The 20,385-nt window shown below is 47.0% G+C and overlaps 1 protein-coding gene across 2 annotated transcripts in view; it reads left to right on the top strand.

Moving 5' to 3' along the window:
* Window positions 1–3,183: 3,183 nt before the first annotated feature.
* Window positions 3,184–20,385, top strand: part of GRM5 (glutamate metabotropic receptor 5) — a 389,835-nt gene continuing 372,633 nt past the window's right edge. For both annotated transcript variants that reach the window (XM_060234964.1, XM_060234965.1), the window contains exon 1: window positions 3,184–4,049. In XM_060234964.1, the coding sequence (XP_060090947.1) occupies window positions 3,371–4,049 (679 nt within the window). In that variant the 5' untranslated portion in view covers window positions 3,184–3,370. The remainder of the gene's footprint in view (window positions 4,050–20,385) is intronic.

A 20,385-nucleotide genomic window follows, 5' to 3' on the forward strand; every position in this document is an offset into this window, starting at 1 on the left:
CCTTAATTCACAGGATCTTCATTGCTGTCAGATGGCCATCTAGCCTCTGTTTAAAAACCTCCAAGGAAGGAGAGCCCGCCACCTCCCGAGGAAGCCTGTTCCACTGAGGAACCGCTCTAAACTCACAGATACCTCCCCCTAAATTCACAGGATCCTCATTGCTGTCAGATGGCCATCTAGCCTCTGTTTAAAAACCTCCAAGGAAGGAGAGCCCGCCACCTCCCGAGGAAGCCTGTTCCACTGAGGAGCAGCTCTAAACTCACAGATACCTCCCCCTAAATTCACAGGATCCTCATTGCTGTCAGGTGGCCATCTAGCCTCTGTTTAAAAACCTCCAAGGAAGGAGAGCCCGCCACCTCCTGAGGAAGCCTGTTCCACTAAGGGACCGCTCTAAACTCACAAATACCTCCCCCTTAATTCACAGGATCTTCATTGCTGTCAGATGGCCATCTAGCCTCTGTTTAAAAACCTCCAAGGAAGGAGAGCCCACCACCTCCCGAGGAAGCCTGTTCCACTGAGGAACCGCTCTTGTCAGGAAAACCTGATGATGCATCTTATGAATGTGGGAAAGATTGTGAGGATGCAAGCCAAGGTGGGGCCTCGCCTCCCATCTGCCCTCTGAACAGTGAGGTAGAGGATGTGGCTTGGTAGTAGATGAAGGAGGTCCCAGTTGGAATCTCTGTGTAAAAAGGACTACACAGTTGGTGATGTGAAGGACTTTGAGACGCTGAAGAACTGAATCCAGCCTGAATAGACAATACTGATGTGGACAATGGTCTGATTCAGTATAAAGTAGACCACTGATTCAGAGGCAGAGCATCGGCTTGGCATGCAGAAGGTCCCAGGTTCAACCCCCAGTTGAAAAGGACCAGGTAGTAGGTGATGCGAAAGACCTCTGCTCAGTACCTTGGAGAGCTCCTGCTAGTCTGAGTAGGCAACATTGACCTTGATGGATCAATGGTTTGACTCAGTATAATGCAGCTTCTTGTTCATGGGGAAGGCAGAATCAGGTCCAATGGAGGGAAGACGGAAGGAGCAAACTCACATTGGCTCCTACCTGCCTTGGGTAGGGTGAAATCTGCTGTATTGCACCTGTGTGCCTTCAGCATTTGTGTGGGGCAACTGCTCCCGCCTGCCTTGTGCAAGGCACAGACTGTCAGCCTGCAACAGCAGTGGCTCCCCCAGGGCCGTTGCCCCCTCCCCCATGGTTTTTCCTGATGACCTTAGTGGCCAATTCGCCTCTGGATACAATCCCTTTCCTTTACGCAAGCATGCAGCAAAGAGTATGTGGGGGAACTCGGCTCATGCAAGGAAGGTTGTCACCAGGGGTGGAATTCTAGCAGGAGCTCCTTTGCATTTTAGGCCACACACCCCTGATGTAGCCAATCCTCCAAGAGCTTACAAGGCTCTTTTTTGTAAGCTCTTGGAGGATTGGCTACAGGGGTGGGTGACCTAACATGCAAAGGAGCTCCTGCTGGAATTCCACCCCTGGTCGTCATGCAGAAATCTAGGGGGTTCAAACCCAACATGGGGTCTTCACTGTGTTTTCTAAAAATGTTAATAGAAGTCATGGGGAGGGGAATGATACCGGTTGCGCTGGGGGAGGAGAGGGAATGTTAACACTTTTAACAAAATGTTCTCTTTTCAAGTTGTTAACTCGGGGCAGGGGGGGGGAGACAGGCCATCCCTCTGGCTTGTTTTTTTTTTCCCCTAGCAAGCTAATAATTCCACTGGGTGGAGGGGATGGTTTTTAAGACTCAAAACAATGCAGGGGGGAGAGAGAGAAAATCTAACTACCATTCTCCTCTAGCCCTGGTTTGAATTAGGATCTTTAATAGCTTCTCTTAGCATGTTGAAATCTCTGGGATAGATCATTCACGCAACTCCAGGTTCTTCGTCCAGTTTTAGTCCATCAGGTGTTCTAAGATTCCACATCTAAGACCACTGACTACTTCATGCATTTCCAGTCGGCATGCGGTCTTAACAGTAGGCAATTAAGACTGCAGTGATCTTCAGCAAAGACACAAAGACACGCAACTGTGATAACACGTCTGGTGCCACCTTCAGACACTGCGAATGCTGGGAGAACCATAGAGCTGCGTTGGTGGCCCTAACTGGGCAGAAAAGAGGGATGTCGTTGTAAATGAAACGACGAAGGAACAAATATGATCCGGCCCACTGTTTAGTCCCAGCCCCAGAACACATTTTTTTTTTTGGGTTCCAATTCAGATGTTCATTTCGTACATTGTCCTTTTTAATTGTATCGCCTGCCTTGATTCTAAGTGAGACGGGCAGACTGTAAAGGAAGGGCGGAAGTAATTGACATGGACATCCTTAACCGTATCTCTCAGAGCTTCCTCCCAAATGTCTGAGATGTTTTACTTGAGGCAAATCCTCCAAAGGAATATATGTTGCCTTTTATGCCAGGCAAAAATCTGCTGACCGACTCAATGCTGGGCAGATCTGCTCTGAGGATTGTTATTCTCCGGACGTGGGATTTCTTTGGGCTGTCTCGAAATGCCGTAAAGATAAAACAACCCAAATCCCCTTCCACGTTTTGTTTTATATGAAATATTCGTGACAGGCCTAGATCTATGTAGGTCTCCTATTTACTCATCCAGGTGGGGACATGCCAGCCCCAGTTTCCCAACTCCAAAAAAATTCAGGAGCAGGAAAAAAAAAATGGCCTGCGTGTCGAGATGTTCTAGGCTAACCCCCCTCGTCTTGAATATAAAGACCATAGAGACTACAGGAAGCAGCTTAGAACATCAACAGGAACTGACGTCACATCCTCCCTAAACTTTGCCTTCCCAGGCATCCCTTCCCAAATCTCTTGTGACATGCCAAGGCATAGTTGGGGGTCCAAGGTTGCCAGCCTCCAGATAGGACTTGGAGATCCCCTGGAGTTACAACTCTTTGACAGACTACAGAGAGAAAAGGGATGCTTTGGAGGGTGGACTCGATGGCATTGTACCCCACTGAGGTCCCTATCCTCCCCAGGCTCCATCTCCAAATCTCTAGGAGTTTCCCAGCCTGGAGATGGCAACCCTACCCCTTCCATCCACCACCAGTGGCTGGGGGAGCCTGGGAATTCTATTGAGGTCCTTAGATCTATGAGGTGCTAGAAACTTTTGCTTTTGCTTGTTAAATGACTGCAACCACTTTCTTTCATAGGTTGTGAAGACTATGAGCGTATCTCCTCTGAAAAGCCAAGGAGATGTTGGCCCCCTGATAGAAAATGTTCAGAAATGCCTGGTTGACCGTCGGCTCGATTTCTTTGTCCCTGCAAAAGACTTGCGACTAGCTATTTAACAACACACACCTTGTGGTCCCACCATGTTTTATCGACTGGCTTGAACCATTCCCTAAAATGGTCTTTTTGCTATTCCTTGTCATCTTGGTTTTGAAGGAAGATGTCTGTGGGAACTGGGGGCTTTTGGTTTCTGCACAGGCCAATGAAAGAAGGGTCGTGGCCTACATGCCGGGGGACATCGTCATCGGAGCGTTGTTCTCGGTCCACCATCAGCCAAGCGTCGACAAAGTCCACGAGAGGAAATGTGGAGAGGTGAGGGAGCAATATGGGATCCAAAGAGTGGAGGCGATGCTTCATACCCTGGACAGGATTAACCTGGACCCTACCCTGTTGCCGAACATAACGTTAGGCTGTGAGATTCGGGATTCGTGCTGGAACTCGGCGGTAGCTCTTGAGCAAAGCATCGAGTTCATCCGGGATTCGCTCATCTCGGCAGAAGAGGAGCAAGGGCTCATGAAGTGTGTGGATGGATCCAGTTCTTCCTTCCACTCCAAGAAGCCCATCGTTGGGGTCATTGGGCCGGGGTCCAGTTCCGTGGCGATCCAGGTCCAAAACCTGTTGCAGCTCTTCAACATACCTCAGATCGCCTACTCGGCCACCAGCATGGACCTCAGTGACAAGACCTTGTTCAAATACTTCATGAGAGTGGTGCCCTCAGATGCCCAGCAGGCGAGAGCAATGGTGGACATTGTCAAGAGATATAACTGGACTTACGTCTCCGCTGTACATACTGAAGGTAAGGAAGTCAACGTCTTGCATCTGAATATAGTGTTCTGATGTGATAGGAAGGGGTGGCCAAACTGTGGCTCAGGAGCCACGTGTGGCTCTTTCATGCATATTGTGTGGCGCTCGAAGCCCCCACTGCCCTGTTGTCTAGCTTGGGGAGGGCATTTCTCTCTTGACATCACTTCTCTGTTTTGTTTACATGTTACATGTTTATTCTTATACTTTTTACTCTCAACTTGTATTAGAAGAATACATTGCTGACTTTGTATTCTAGAAACTACAGGCTTTTGAACTACTGAAAGTTGAGGATGTTTCTTAATAAAAAAATTGAAAGTTAAAAAAAAATCACTTCTCCAAGCCAAGCCAGCCAGAGACTTGGAGAATGCATTTAAAGTTAAAGTTGCTTACTTTCCACCTTCTCTTCCCTCCCCCATCTATTTTCCTTCCTCCCTCCCTCCCTCCCTCCCTTCCTTCGTTCCTCCCTCTCTTCCTTCCTTCCTTCGTTCCTCCCTCCCTCCCTTCCTTCCTTCCTCCCTTCCTTCGTTCCTCCCTCCCTCCCTTCGTTCCTCCCTCCCTCCCTTCGTTCCTCCCTTCCTTCATTCCTCCTTCCCTCCCTCCCTCCCTTCGTTCCTCCCTCCCTCCCTTCGTTCCTCCCTTCCTCCCTTCCTTCATTCCTCCTTCCCTCCCTCCCTCCCTTTGTTCCTCCCTCCCTCCCTCCCTTCGTTCCTCCCTCCCTCCCTTCCTTCCTTTGTTCCTCCCTCCCTCCCTCCGTGTCTTGCATCTCTCAAGCATCTGATTTTCATATCTATATGGCTCTTAAATATCTGTATTCTATGTGGCTCTTAGGTTAAGCAAGTTTGGCCACCCCTGTGATAGGAGGACAGCTAAGTGCTTGGATCCAGGCTACAGCAGTTAGTATTATCTTGGCTAATTGTTATCCTCTACAAACTCCTGTAAATTTGAGTGCCATCCTAAGCAAATGTATACCCTTCTAAGCACACTGACCTGGATGGCCCAGGCGAACCCATCTTGTCAGGCCTTGGAAGCTAAGCAAGGTCAGCCTTGGTTCGTCCTTGGGTGGGAGACACCAGGGAAGTCCAGAGTTGCCGTGCAGAGGTAGGCAACGGCAAATCACCTCTGAACATCTCTTGCTTTGAAGCCCCTTCTGGGTTGCCATGTGTCACCACATGACACTTTCTGCTGCCGAGCTCCTTGAAGTTGGTGGTGTCATTGCACTTAGGATGGCAACGTTTACCTTCCTATTGATAAATGCAATGATTGATAAATGTTATTGATAAATGCAATATATACAGACGCATTGTAAATAATACAGATCAAACTGTAATGAACTCTTGAAGGGTTCTATATAGCTTTGTAATTACCCGGGTGAATGAAATCAAATCCAACCGACTCAGGTTAAATCAGTCCACAATTATTTTCAGAACTGTGTCTCTCTATATTTTTTTTTGTGGGGAGGAGTGGATACTTACTGTGTAAACTTGCTGATTTTATGAGGATGGTGAATGACTAGAAATTTTTAATCCAGCATTGGATTGAAGGTAAGTCTCTTGGCTTCCGATTCTTTCCCATTATTCTTGCCGCAGTTAGTCAATGAAAAAAATCTGTTCTGTATTTCCTAGTTTCTTTGACACAGCTTAATACTATGAGTAATGGACAAACAGGGGCCAGTTACTGTATTACTGTTGTTGAAGTTCTAATTATGACCGTCTGCCGTCCTTTTTTATTTGCGCAAGAGATGACCAAATATTTATCAAGTCTGCCTTTTCTGTTCCACATCGTCAGCATTTAGAGCGTTCGGAGTTGTAGACTTTCCCAAGTTTTGAGGGCCACTTTTCAGGACTTTTAAAATTATTTTCTTTCCAATAGACACCTGGTATTCGCTTGATACACGTTTTCCAGAGAGAGCGCAATATTTCTTCAGATACCGTCTCCTGTCTGCGATCACTATCCTTGTCTTTGTGGCTCTCAACGAGATTCCTACACTGTGCTTTCTAAAGCAGGGGTGTCAAACTCATTTGTTACGAGGGCCAGATCTGACTTAAAGGAGACCTTGCCGGGCTGGGCCATGTCGGGCCAGGTTGCTTGTGTTCCTATTTAAGATTAGGTAGCAGAGATAGAAACTTTATGAAGAATACAGGCAAACACAATTAAAGATTTTTTTTAAAAAAAAACCCTTAAAATAAAACATACTTAAAACATTAGCACTCGTTGGTCTTAAAGGTGCTTTCTTTGTATTTCTCCCATGGAATCCAGGGAACTGGGCAAAGGAAGCTCTGGCTCTTTCCTTCTTTCCCCAGGGCACCAGGAAGGGGAGGAGCCTCAGCCAATAAAAGGAAGAGAGGGCTTGTCACAGTGGCTCGGCTGTGTGATTGAGAGAGCCTGGCAAAGCAAACTCTGCCTCCCCCCTTCCTTCCCAAGGGAGGAGCCTCAGCCAATGGAGAAAATTGAGGTTTTGCTCTGTAGCTCCTGTGCAATTGAGCAAGCCTGGCAAAGTAGGCTGTGATGCAGAAGGAAGCAAGAGAAAGAGAAGGAAGCAGATGACAGCCAGTTGCTTGGGAGCCTGATAGGAGCCCTCTGGGGGGGCCTGATTCGGCCCCCGGGCCACATGTTTGACACCCCTGCTCTAAATGGCTGTCTTTGCTGATGCTGCAGAAACTTCATGGAGTTCAGAATGCAGAGTTGAGGCTGCATGGCTGGTCTAGATATCAGGCAGCAGTTCAAGGCCTTCACTGGCTGCCGGTTGGTTTGTGAGCCCAGTTCATTATGAGATTCACTTCCAGCCTATGGCTGCCCTATGAAATAATCTCCTCCAAAATGTCCCTGCTCATGTCTTGCATACTGAGGGTCGTGGCTTTCTTGATTGCGTCAATCCATCTTGTGTTCTTTCTCTTTTCTTGTTGCCCGCAACGTTTCTTAGCATGGTTGTCTGTTCCAGTGACTCTTGTCTTCTCAGGATGGGACCAAAGTAGGATAGCCTCAGATTAGTAATTTTTGCTTCTAGGGACGGTTCAGGGTTGATTTGAACAAGAACCCACTGACTGGTCTTTTTGGCAATCCACAGTATTCATAAAACTCTCTTCCAGTACCATATTTCAAATGACTCAGAAGCTTATATCCTCAAAAGTCTCATTGGTCTCTAAGGGGCTACTGGACTCATAACTTGCTCTTCTACTGTAGAAATGGTTGCCACGTCCCCTCTTCATCATAGCAGGGAATTGGGGGGAGAGGCATTTGGAAGTGGCATCACTGCGTCAATGACATTGGAGGCAACACTCTGGTTGAGAGCCAGTTTGGCGTAGTGGTTAAGTGCTTGGACTCTTATCTGGGAGAACCGGGTTTGATTCCCCACTCCTCCACGTGCACCTGTTGGAATGGCCTTGGGTCAGCCATAGCTCTGGCAGGCTTCTCCCTGCCCTCTAGGCCACACTAGGCCTTAGATCATGACACCAGGTCAGGGCAACTGAATGCTGGACTGGATGGGCCTTTTGTTCTCATCCATCATGGTTATGTCCATGCCCATGTTCATTTAAGCTGTTTTTAGCAGGTCATTCACTCCTGGGGCCAAATCTTATCGACTGCAGTTTTGGGATCCTCTCTGCCATATGGTCAGATTTCAGAATTCTGCCTGCGACTGATGGGATTGGGGTTGCTTTGTGCTTGGAGGAATTCTCAGAACCTTGCTCTTCTTGGGGTAAGGGCATTGCCGGCGCAGAACATCATGTCCCCAGCAAGTGTAACGTGTGCTCCGCCTTTGTGCTGATACCAAGAATGTTTTCCATGTCGCTTACCACTTAAATAAAGTGCTTAACCCAGGTGTCCTTTAGATGACATTTTGAAAATGTCTGGCTAATTAGCTTAATGAATCTAACACTCGGGGCAGCAGTTAGCATATTCATCACACAGATGGCAGCTTGAAGTGTTATAGGAACAAACATAGGATGGAATAGGAAGGAATAGGAATAGGAGAACTCTGGCTGCTCTTAGCACTGGCAGAAGATCTTTGTTCCCTGAGCCAGCCAAGTATGATCAATTTCCCTTCTAAAACTGGGGAGAGGGGGTGGAATTGGAAAAAATAGAAGCACAGAAACATAGAGCTGGAAGGGATCCCAAGGGTCATCTAGTCCACCGCCTGCACAACTCAGAAAATCCACAACTACCTCCCCCAGTGACCCCGTGACTTATGCCCAGAAGAAAGCAAAAAACCCTCCAGCATCCCTGAGCCAATCTGGCCTGGAGGAAGATTCCTTCTTGACTAGGCTTCCCAATCCCCAGGTCCCAGTGGGGAATCCCCCCGGTTTTACAAGCTCTACCATGCCCCCAGCCAGCTGGTCGGTGGGGGGAAGCCCCACACCCTCAGCCACCTTGTACTTCTAGATCTGCAAACAGGTCCCATTTTAGAATGTGTGTGTGTGCTTTTTAATGTGAGCAGGAAGCAGGAAGTACTTCACGGGAAAGGGTCAGCAGCAGCACTAGTCTTCCCAAATCCCCTGCCTAGCCAGGGGACCCCCGATTTAGAGCCTTCTCCCCCCGCTCGCCAAAAATCTGGAAAGCGGGGGGGGGGAGGATGGCGGCCCTTCCCACCCAGCCCCGATCCCAGCAGCTTCTCCTTGCCCTTCCCTTCCCACCCAGCCCCGATCGCAGCAGCCTTTCTTCAGTTTTCCCAGGCTGCTTCCCGCCCCCAATCAGCTGGCTGGCAAGGGGGGGGGGAGAGGGAGCCCCGCTGGCAAAGGACCATGTGTCTTTGCACCTCCGGAGACTTGACTTGAAAGGCTTCAATTTAGGATGGTGTGTCTGTGTTTCTGTGAAGAAGCTGGCAGCAACTGGTGAGTAGAGAGGCCGATCCGCTGCTTCAGTCTCCCCAGAAAGCGGGGCGGGAAGGAGAGGGAAACGTCTTCATTATTCACTATGTGATCGATTCTCATAGGGTATAATGGGGAATTGTTCTGGAGGTTTCAGGGGCTCTGGGGGATCTGTTTTTTGAGGTAGAGGCACCAAATTTTCAATATAGTATCTAGTGCCTCTCCCCAAAGTACCCCCCAAGTTTCAAAACGATTGGACCATGGGGTCCAATTCTATGAGCCCCAAAAGAAGGTGCCCCTATCCTTCATTATTTCCTATGGAAGGAAGACATTTAAAAAGGTGTGCTGTCCCTTTAAATGTGATGGCCAGAACTCTCTTGGAGTTCAATTATGCTTGTCACACCCTTGTTCCTGGCTCTGCCCCCAGTGTCTCCTGGCTCCACCCCCCAAAGTCCCCAGATATTTCTTGAATTGGACTTGGCAACCCTAAGCAGCACAGTCCCTGCATTTGTTTTGCTTTTGTTTCAGAGCAAGTAAGTGTGTGTGACTCAGTGAGAGAGAGCAAGCAGCTTAGCCCCTGTACTTTTCAGAAGTCTTTGCAGAGGAACCAGTAAGAGAGTGTCTGTGTCTCTGTGTTTGTTTTGATTGTTATCAAATTCTTTGTATAGGAACTTGTTTATGGGATGGAGGAAAACTCCCCCTCTCTCTCTTTTTATTTGCTAGTGTTAGCCTGAAGAACAGCAGCTCCTGTGAATAAAGCCCCAGTGAGATCACAAAAATGTGAGCTTGCAAACTCTGTGCATTTTGGCTGCTTTTTGTGTATTTACACTTTCATTTACTAGAATTGCAGCTATTGGGGGCGAGGAAATGATGACTGTTCAGGTGAACTGCACTGCTGTATTTGTATATATTTATTTGGAAATGGGAAAGTCTGGCTCCGCCCAAATCTCCTGTCTCCACCCCCAAGGTTTCCTGGCTCCACCCCCAAAGTCCCCAGATATTTTCTGAATTAGACTTGGCAACCCTATTCCTGACCCCTATGCAGGGTTTTGGGGTTTTTTTGTAGAAGAAACTCCTTTGCATACACCCCCGATGTAGCCAATCCTCCTGCAGCTTACAGTAGAGCCTGAAAGGAGAATCCTGTAAGCTCTTGGAGGATTGGCTACATCAGGGCCTAATATGTGTGGCCTAATATGGTACAAAAAAAAGCCTTGCCCCTATATAGTGATCGGTATTACCCTGGGCATGTTAGAAAGGGCCACAAGAACTGAGCTCATCCCCTCCCGACTCCCTCTCATGATCTTCCTAATTCAGGGGTGGCCAAACTTGTTTAACGTAAGTGCCGCGTAGAATAAACGCCAGCTGTTTAAGAGCTGCAAGACATGAACATCAAATGTTTGAGAGCCGCCAGGGAGGGAGGGAGGAAGGAAAGAAGGAAAATAGATGGGGAAGGGAGAGAGGTAGAAAGAAAGCAACTTTAAACTTTGAAAGCACTGTCCAAGCCACTGGCTGACTTGGCTTGGAGAAGTAGGGTTGCCAAGTCCATTCAAGAAATATCTGGGGACTTTGGGGGTGGAGCCAGGAGACATTGGGGTGGAGCCAAGATCAAGGCTGTGACAAGCATAATTGAACTCCAAAGGGAGTTCTGGCCATCACATTTAAAGGGACGGCACCTTTTCAATGCCTTCCTTCCATAGGAAATAATGGATAGGGGCACCTTCTTTTGGGGCTCATAGAATTGGACCCCCTGGTCCAATCGTTTTGAAACTTGGGGGATACTTTGGGGAGAGGCACTAAATGTTGTACTGAAAATTTGGTGCCTCTACCTCAAAAAACAGCCCCCCAGAGCCCCAGATACCCGCGGATCAATCCTCCATGATTTTCTATAGGAATAAATCTCCATAGGGAATAACAGAGTTCCCAACAGACATTTCTCTCCCCTCCCCCCCCCCCCACTTTCTGATGACCCTGAAGCGAGGGGAGGGCTTCCAAACCGGGGGATCCCCTGCCCCCACCTGGGGATTGGCAACCCTATGGAGAAGTGATTTAAAGAGACAAATGCTTTCTCCAAGTCAGCTAAGAGGGCAGTGGGGTGTTCAAGAGCCATGCCATGTCTGTGAAAGAGCCACAGCTTGGCCACCCCTGGCCTAATTCATAATGAAGGAAAATGGATCCTAGAATCATACTTGGAAGTGGCCTTGAGGGTCGTCTAGCGCAATGTCCCACACAATGCAGGAGACTCACAAATATTTCCCCCCAATAAATACATTTTTGAACTGAGCAGAATGCTTCTTACGGCAAGGATTTTCACACTTAAAATGTACCGTGAGGATTTTTTCCCCCCAAGGAAAAAACTGGGAACTATGGGGAGTACTGGAAATTGTTAATCTCCTAGGGTTGCCAATCCCCAGGTGGGGGCAGGGGATCCCCCAGTTTGGAGGCCCTCCCCCCACTCCAGGGTCATCAGAAAGTGTGTGTGTGTGGGGGAGGGAAATGTCTGCTGGGCACTCCATCATTCCTTATGGAGATTTTATTTTATTTATTTATCTGGGATTTATATCCCGCCCTTCCCACCGAGTGGCTCAGGGCGGCTTACAACATATATAAAACTAACATAAAAGTATAAAATTACACTTTAAATTAACATTTCACAATATATAATTAAAATCAAAAATTTGTTATAACTATACATCATTAAAACAGCCAGCAGTCGTGGAGCTACACTCTATTCACATGGGGTATAATGGAGAATTGATATGCAGGTATTGGGGGCTCTGAGGGGCTGTTTTTTGAGGCAGAGGCACCAAATTTGCAGTTTAGCATCTGATGACTCTCCACAAAACACGCCCCCCCCCAAGTTTCAAAAAGATTGGACCAGGGGGTCCAATTCTATGAATCCCCCCCAAAAGGTACCCCTATCTTTCGTTATTTCCAATGGAGGGAAGGCATTTAAAAGATGTGCGGTTCCTTTAAATGTGATGGCCAGCACTCCCTTTGGAGTTCAATTGTGCTTGTCACAACCTTGCTTCTGGCTCCACCCCCAATGTCTCCTGGCTCCACCCCCGAAGTTCCCAGATATTTCTTATATATATATATATGTATATATATATACACACACACACACACACACATACACACTGTGGCTAATAGCCACTGATGGACCTCTGCTCCATATTTTTATCTAACCCCCTCTTGAAGGTGGCCATGCTTGTGGCCGCCACCACCTCCTGTGGCAGTGAATTCCACATGTTAATCACCCTTTGGGTGAAGAAGTACTTCCTTTTATCCGTTTTAACCTGTCTGCTCAGCATTTTCATCGAATGCCCACGAGTTCTCGTATTGTGAGAAAGGGAGAAAAGTACTTCTTTCTCTACTTTCTCCATCCCATGCATTATCTTGTAAACCTCTATCATGTCACCCCTCAGTTGACGTTTCTCCAAGCTAAAGAGCCCTAAGCGTTTCAACCTTTCTTCATAGGGAAGGTGTTCCAGCCCTTTAATCATTCTAGTTGCCCTTTTCTGAACTTTCTCCAATGCTATAATATCCTTTTTGAGGTGCGGCGACCAGAACTGCACACAGTACTCCAAATGAGACCGCACCATCGATTTATACAGGGGCATTATGATACTGGCTGATTTGTTTTTAATTCCCTTCCTAATAATTCCCAGCATGGCGTTGGCCTTTTTTATTGCAAACGCACACTGCCTTGACATTTTCAGTGAATTATCTACCACGACCCCAAGATCTCTCTCTTGGTCAGTCTCTGCCAGTCCACACCCCATCAACTTGTATTTGTAGCTGGGATTCTTGGCCCCAATGTGCATTACTTTGCACTTGGCCACATTGAACCGCATCTGCCACGTTGACGCCCACTCACCCAGCCTCAACAGATCCCTTTGGAGTTCCTCACAATCCTCTCTGGTTCTCACCACCCTGAACAATTTAGTGTCATCCGCAAATTTGGCCACTTCACTGCTCACTCCCAACTCTAAATCATTTATGAACAAGTTAAAGAGCATGGGACCCAGTACCGAGCCCTGCGGCACCCCACTGCTTACCGTCCTCCACTGCGAAGACTGCCCATTTATACTCACTCTCTGCTTCCTATTACTCAGCCAGTTTTTGATCCACAAGAGGACCTGTCCTTTTACTCCATGACTCTCAAGCTTTCTAAAGAGCCTTTGATGAGGAACTTTATCAAAAGCTTTCTGGAAGTCAAGGTAAACAACATCTATCGGGTCTCCTTTGTCCACAAGTTTGTTTACTCCCTCAAAGAAATGTAACAGGTTAGTGAGGCAAGATCTTCCCTTACAGAACCCATGCTGAGTCTTCCTCAATAACCTGTGTTCATCAATGTGCCTACTCATTCTGTCCTTGATATTGGACTTGGCAATGCTATGGTTTGGTGTAGCGGTTAAGCGTGCGGACTCTTATCTGGGAGAACCGGGTTTGATTCCCCACTCCTCCACTTGCAGCTGCTGGCATGGCCTTGGGTTAGCCATAGCTTTCTTATCTGGGAGAACCGGTTTGATTCCCCACTCCTCCACTTGCACCTGCTGGAATGGCCTCGGGTCAGTCATAGCTCTGGCAGAGTTTGTCCTTGAAAGGGCAGCTGCTGTGAGAGCCCTCTCAGCCCCACCTACCTCACAGGGTGTCTGTTGTGGGGGAGGAAGATAAAGGAGATTGTGAGCCGCTCTGAGACTCTGAGTGGAGGGCGGAATATAAATCCAATGTTTTCTTCTTCTTCTATAACATCCAGATTGGGCCTGAAAAAAATCCCAGAATTACCACTAATTTCCAGATGTCAGAGATCAAAATGGATGCTTCGGAGGATGGGCTCTATGACTTTATACCTGATGGCAGCCCTCTCTTCCCTCAGACTCTGTTTTCTCCAAACTCCACCCCCAAATCTTCAGAAATTTCCCTACTCAGAGCTGGCGACATTCCTTACAAAGCATTTAACTCATTCCAAATGGAAGAGTCTGAAGACATCCCCAGTTTTCCAAATAGCTGTAATTCCTCCATTTCCCTGTCTTTATCTCATCTGTCAAAAGACTGTGTGCCTCTCCCATGTTTGCCTCAGGAAATCAGACTGCGGATTCAGTTCTCCAATGCCTTCCCTCCACCCACACAGTTAGTTTATTGGCAAAAGAAGAATGGGGAGTAGGTGGGAAGGAGGGGGATGGAGTGGTCACCTGAGATATCTCTTTGGTAGGACGCCAGAGCAATTATGCCTCCATTGGCCTGGTTGCCCTCAGTTTAGGCAGGAAATTGTGCCGGTGATAAACGTGCACGGTGGCATTTGTTCTCTTGGAAATGGCCTCCATCATAAATTGTCTGTTTATCGTGGCCAAGTTTTCAGGACAGACTGAGACCTGGTTGGGAGGTGGGGAAGAAAAGAAGAAAAGGAAAGATGAAGTGTGATGGGGTTGAGATGGACTTCTTCATTTCCCCCTCCCCAGAGGTCACAAAAGTTTAATTGGAGTTGCTCGGTTTCTTACAGAGGGCTTGGCAATTATTTTGGAGCAGGGACTTCTCTGCCTTTTAAGGAGGGAAAAAATCTGTTTACTTTCCTGCTTTCTGCAAACACACAGGATTTTGTGTAGGGTTGAGGTAATTTTCTTCTGTTGATGGACGGGTTTCAGTATTTACTTTGTATTAATGGATTCCATTGGGGCCGTGACGCTGCTACTAACTGAAGGAGAAATCCTCCTGTAATTCCTTCTGCTGGAAGACTGTGGGTTGTTGCTGGCATTCATACAAGAACATAAGAAGAGCCCTGCTGGGTCAGACCAGCGGTCCATCTAACCCACACAGTGGTCTCTCACTGTGACCAACCAGTTCCTCTGGACAGCCAATGATTGAGACTGAGGCCTTCTCCTCATGTTGCCTCCTGGCTAGGGTTGACAGGCCTGTGTTGGAAAATACCTGGAGACATTGAGGGTGGATCCAGGCAGGCCCTGCAGCGTGCCCTAGGCTAAGTGGCACCCTAGGTGGTCACCTACTCCTATCAGTCGGCCATGAATCCAGGAGAGGACAGGGTTTGGGAGGGGAGGGGCCTCAGCATGGTACAATGCCAAGGAGTCCACCCTTCTGAGCAGCCATTTTCTTCAGGGGAGCTGATCTCTGCCAGCTTGGGATTAGTTGTAAAAGCAGAAGTTCTCCAGGCCCCACCTGGAGGCTGGCAATCCTACCAGTGCTGGCTCTGGGATTTAGAGGCCTAGTGCCTCTAAGCATGGGGTTTCCCCTCAGTCACCTCTCCTCCATGCATCTATCCAATCCCTTTTTTAAAGCTGTTTACACCTGTGGTCATCACTACATCCTCTGGCAAAGATGGAATCCAATACTGATTTAGGGCTTTGGTCTTCTTTAGGGCTCTGGTCATCCAGTGGACTTCAGCTTTTTAAGAACCTGAGTTCTTTGAGCAAAAATGTGCAAAAGGGGGCCCCCTTTGGGGCTCTTTTTGCACACTAATCTCCGAGATGTGTGGGTCTGGAAAGGTAGAAGACCCTTGGATAACCAGGTCTAAAGGTAAAAGTAGTTCCCTATGCAAGTACCAGTTGTTTCCAACTCTGGGGTGATGTGACATCTCGACTTTTTCACGGCAGACTTTTTATGGGGTGGTTTGCCACTGCCTTCCCCAGTCATCTACACTGTCCCCCCAGCAATCTGGGTATTCATTTTAGCGACCTTGGAAGGATGGAAGGCTGAGTCAACCCTGAGCCAGCTACCTGAACCCAGCTTCCGCTGGGATCGAACTCAGGTCGTGAGCAGAGAACTCAGACTGCAGTGCTGCAGCTTTACCGCTCTGTGTCATGGGTCTACTTGCATGTATTTGGATAGGGACTGTCATCATGTAGCAGCAATCACATCGACCCCAGAGTTGCTGGAGCAAAAAATCAATATTTTCTCCATTTTCCGATTTTGAATTTTAATGCTAAAATTCTAGACTCAGAATTTTGGAAGTCAGGCTTAGAGAATCGCCCGTTCCAACTTGCCAAGGGAAGGAAAGAGTCAACAAGAATGCTTACTTTGCATCCTATCGGCTGTCAGAGCCTGTTGAACATTGACACCTACTAGATGTCACCTGTCAAACATTGTCAAATATTCCCCACCACATGTCAGTCACTCCCAAATCCTAATGCATAACAGCTGTTAAACATTGACTATTCCTTGTCAGACGCTGTCAAACTCTGTAAACAGTTTTTTTTTTTTTTGCAAGATCCTTAGCTGCAAAAGAATCAGTGCCAAACATTAAATATTTTATGAATAGTTGTACATCAACTGTATATTTAGAAAATGCGTGCGTGTGTTTTAAGTGCTGTCAAGTCGCTTCCAACCTATGGCAACCCTACTATTTAGTCTCATCCAGGGCTTTTTTTTTTGTAGCAGGAACTCCTTTGCATATTAGGCCACATCTCCCTGTACTAAGAGCCCTGTAAGCTCTTGGAGGATTGGCTACATCGTGGGTGTGTGGTATGACTCTGCTAGGATTTGAGCCCCTTGACAGAGTGTAAACTCCTTATGGTATTGCTCTCAGCTTTGCTGATACACACAGAACCCCTCACTACATTATGTTGTGGGTCCAAGAGGGGTAATGTACGTCACTAAAATTTGCAGAGGGGAATCTGGTAAGGGAAGCAGATTCTAGGGTTGCCAGGTCCAACTCAGAAAATATCTGGAGGCTTTGGGGGTGGAGCCAAGAGACTTTTCTATTCTCTAAAATAAATAAATAAAATACAGCAGTGCAGTTCCCCTGAATACAGTCTTAATTTCCTCACCCCAGTAGCTGCACTTTCACTAAATGAAAGTGAACACACACACATACACACTCACATAGCAGCCAACCTCCCCCCCAAAAACCAGTTAGCATGCACAAAGTTTCGTGATCTCACTGGGGCAATTTACTCATAGGAGTTGCTGAATGTAACCATCTGCTGTATTTCAACCAACTTCTTCAGGTAAACAGGAAAATAAAAGCAGAGCAGCCTAAAGGGGTGCTCCAAACAAACAAAGGGACTCTGCTTGCTTCTCTTCTGCCCATCTGCCTGCCTTTCCTTCTGTCTGTCTGCCTGCTTGCCTGTCTAGCTATCATCCATCCATCCATCCATCCGTCTGTTTGTCTCTCTTTTATCGACAAACCTTCTCTCTTTCACTTGGGCTTTCTCTGCGTGAAAGACTCTGCCTTTTGTAGCAGCCATTTTGTAATTGGCTCTGCCAACTGTGGCAGCCATTTTGTGTTTAGATTAAAAATATAATAGATATTAGTCTTTCTTTCCTCCCTTACAAAGAATACAGCTTGCAAGGAGTATTTTGGAAACATCAGGTGTGCAACCAGCCCAACTTGGTGTGCAACCAGCCCCTCGAACAAGGAGAGTAGACTTTTTATGGCCCACAAAGCCCTGGATGGGAAAAGCGCAAAGAAAAAAAAAAAAGGAAGGAAGGACACTGCTTTCAAAAGGCTTGGAACAAAAGGCCTAAGTTTTTTGTGGTCTTTTGTATTCATCTTCAGGGAGACAAAAATATATATTATTATGGGAAAAGAAAGGATGTCCTGAGCCACTGATGTTTTCTCCTTCCAGGGTTAAAAGGAAGATTGGAATTGTATAAAAATAGATAAAGTGTCAAATCCATCATGAACACTGCATGTCTCCAGTTCATAATGTACCGTAGACCTTTTAGGGCTATTTATATAGAATTTCGCTTTTCAAACGGCTGGAAGATTGTTTGCCGGAAAAAAATGGGCATTACGTATCACCAGTTATTCTTTTTTTCTAAAAAGAGGCAGCTGGACCTGAACATTTCTAATCACCCTAATAAGAAAGGATCAATCTTTGGCCTATTTTTTCCTTTTTCCTTAGTTTTCCCTTGCTTGTTTTTTTTCAGTGTGGCGTAGTGGTTAAGTGTTTGGACTCTTATCTGGGAGAAGCGGGTTTGATTCCCCACTCCTCCACTTGCACCTGCTGGAATGGTCTTGGATCAGCCATAGCTCTCGCAGAGTTGTCCTTGAAAGGGCAGCTTCTGGGAGAGCTCTCTCAGCCCCACCTGCCTCACAGGGTGTCTGTTGTGGTGGTGGGGGGGAGGTAAAGGAGATTGTGACCACTCTTGAGATTCAGAGTATAAGGTGGGATTAGGGTTGCCAAGTCCAATTCAAGAAATATCTAGGGACTTTGGGGGTGGAGCCAGGAGACTTTGGGGGTGGAGCCAGGAACAAGGGTGTGACAAGCATCATTGAACTCCAAAGGGAGTTCTGGCCATCACATTTAAAGGGACTGCACACCTTTTAAAATGCCTTCCTTCCATAGGAAATAATAAAGGATAGGGGCACCTTCTTTAGGGGCTCATAGAATTGGACCCCTTGGTCCAATATTTTTGAAACTTGGGGGATATTTTGGGGAGAGGCACTAGATGCTATACTGAAAATTTGGTGCCTCTATCTCAAAAAACAGCCTCCCCCAGAGCCCCCAATACCCGCGGATCAATTCCCCATCATTCCCTATGGGAATCGTTCATGGAGGTGCATGATAGCTGTGGGGGTGGGGCTTCCCCCGCCAGCCAGCTGGCTGGGGGAGTGGGGAAGCCTGTAAAACCGGGGGATCCCCCTCTGGGATCTGGGGATTGGGAAGCCTAGGTGGGATATAAATCCAATATCTTCTTCTTCTTCATTCCTGTTTAATTCCGCCCCCCCCACCTCCCAAATCTCCAAGAGTTTCCCAGCCTGGAAGTGGCAACCCTATGAGAAGCATGAAACAAAAGCTTTCTGACTCGCTAGGGGGCAGCGTCAGTTCCTTTGGATAGTAGATCTGAGAGGGGGTTGAAGCTATTTGTTTAACTTCCTCCTTCACATCATGATGAATTTTTTTTAAAAAACCCCCCAAACCATCCAAAGTAAGACTGCAGATCTAGCAATACGCTTTGTATTCCGAGTGGAGTAACCTTGTACAAAGGGGCTTGCCTTTGTTTAAAAAAAATGAGCAAAGAAAAAACAAAGGGGATGATACAAATCAGTAAACAGACAAACAACACTAAAAAAAAAAAAGAGGCCTCTTGGATGGAAATACAGTGAAAAAAATCCATCAGCAATCAACCCCCTGTTTTCTTATCTGCTGAGGAAATGACTTCTGGTTACTTCAGATGCAAAAAAAAAAAATGTCTATGGACTGAATTATTGCTAAATGCCTTGTGATGACTGTGTCTGAGAATTTGCTCCAAATACCCTTGAAGAAGAAGAGCGTAGATTTATACCCCGCCCTTCCCCCTGAATCAGAGTCTCAGAGCAGCTCACAATCGCCTTTATCTTCTTCCCTCACGACACCCTGGAGAAATACTCCCTTTAGGCTGTGGAGTCTTATGAGCAAAAATTCTGCTTCGTGAGCTATTGGCATTAAAGCTGTGAGCTACTGCAGAAATTAGTATGTTGTGGGGTCATTCTTCCTGAGCGAAGACAAAAACGTGTGAGCTGGAGGCTAAAAAACTGTGAGCTAGCTCACACTAACTCAGCTTAGAGGGAACACTGCCTGTGAGGTGGGTGGGGCTGACAGAGCTCTCACAGAAGTTTCCCTTTCAAGGACAACCCAAGGCCATGCTAGCAGGTGCAAGTGGAGGAGTGGGGAATCAAACCTGGTTCTCCCAGATAAGAGTCTGCGCACTTAACCACTGCACCAAACTGTCTCTGGAGCTTTGGAGCTGGCAGCCTTCTGTTGTCACGGAACTGCTCAAACGACAAGCATCTTTGGAAATCCTTAGAAAAGTTGTTGATGAGAATGTAAATACAGATTTGTCAGCCCACCGAGAGTTGATAGGGAATCCATCAATGGCCTGATCAACGCCAGCCTTCTTTAGCACATGTGTCAAGGTTTCTTTTTGAAAATGGTACCATTAGCCACTAAGATATTTACTGTCAGTTCTCCCTGGAAAGAGAAGTTTCCTTCTTAAGTAGATTTCCTGCCCGATTTACCTAATTAAGAAGCACCAGGGACTTCATACTCTGTAGCCTCAAGGGTATCCCTGGAAGATTTTCAGATTAGCCGTTCTGCAGATTGTCAACAGCAAAGCACCATTATGCATGCAGAGAATGTGCTCCCACACCGCATGCCAGTCTTATTCAATTTGAGCTTGGGATTCTCTCGCAAAGTATTCCACACATTTGTCAGACTTGAATGTTCCATCCAAACATGGCGGACCTCTCTTTTGCCTTTTACTCAAAGGAAACAAACACAGAGAGGGAGAGTTAAGTTCAGATGTCTGCGTTGATATGATGGTCGTTGGGTGGTCTTGGGCCACATGCTCTCCCTTTCAACCTGACGTATGTCAAAGTGGTGGTAAGAAGGGAAAATGGAATTTCCTGTTGTATTGTTATGCTACAGCCAGGAATCTCTCTCATGTACAGGCCTAGGGTTGCCAAGTTCAATTCAAGAAATATCTAGGGACTTTGGGGGTGGAGCCAGGAGACATTGGGATGGGGTCAGGAGCAAGGGTGTGACAAGCATAATTGAGCTCCAAAGGGAGTTCTGGCCATCACATTTA

The sequence above is a fragment of the Heteronotia binoei genome, chromosome 3 (assembly GCF_032191835.1).
Source record: "Heteronotia binoei isolate CCM8104 ecotype False Entrance Well chromosome 3, APGP_CSIRO_Hbin_v1, whole genome shotgun sequence".
Lineage (NCBI taxonomy): Eukaryota > Metazoa > Chordata > Lepidosauria > Squamata > Gekkonidae > Heteronotia > Heteronotia binoei.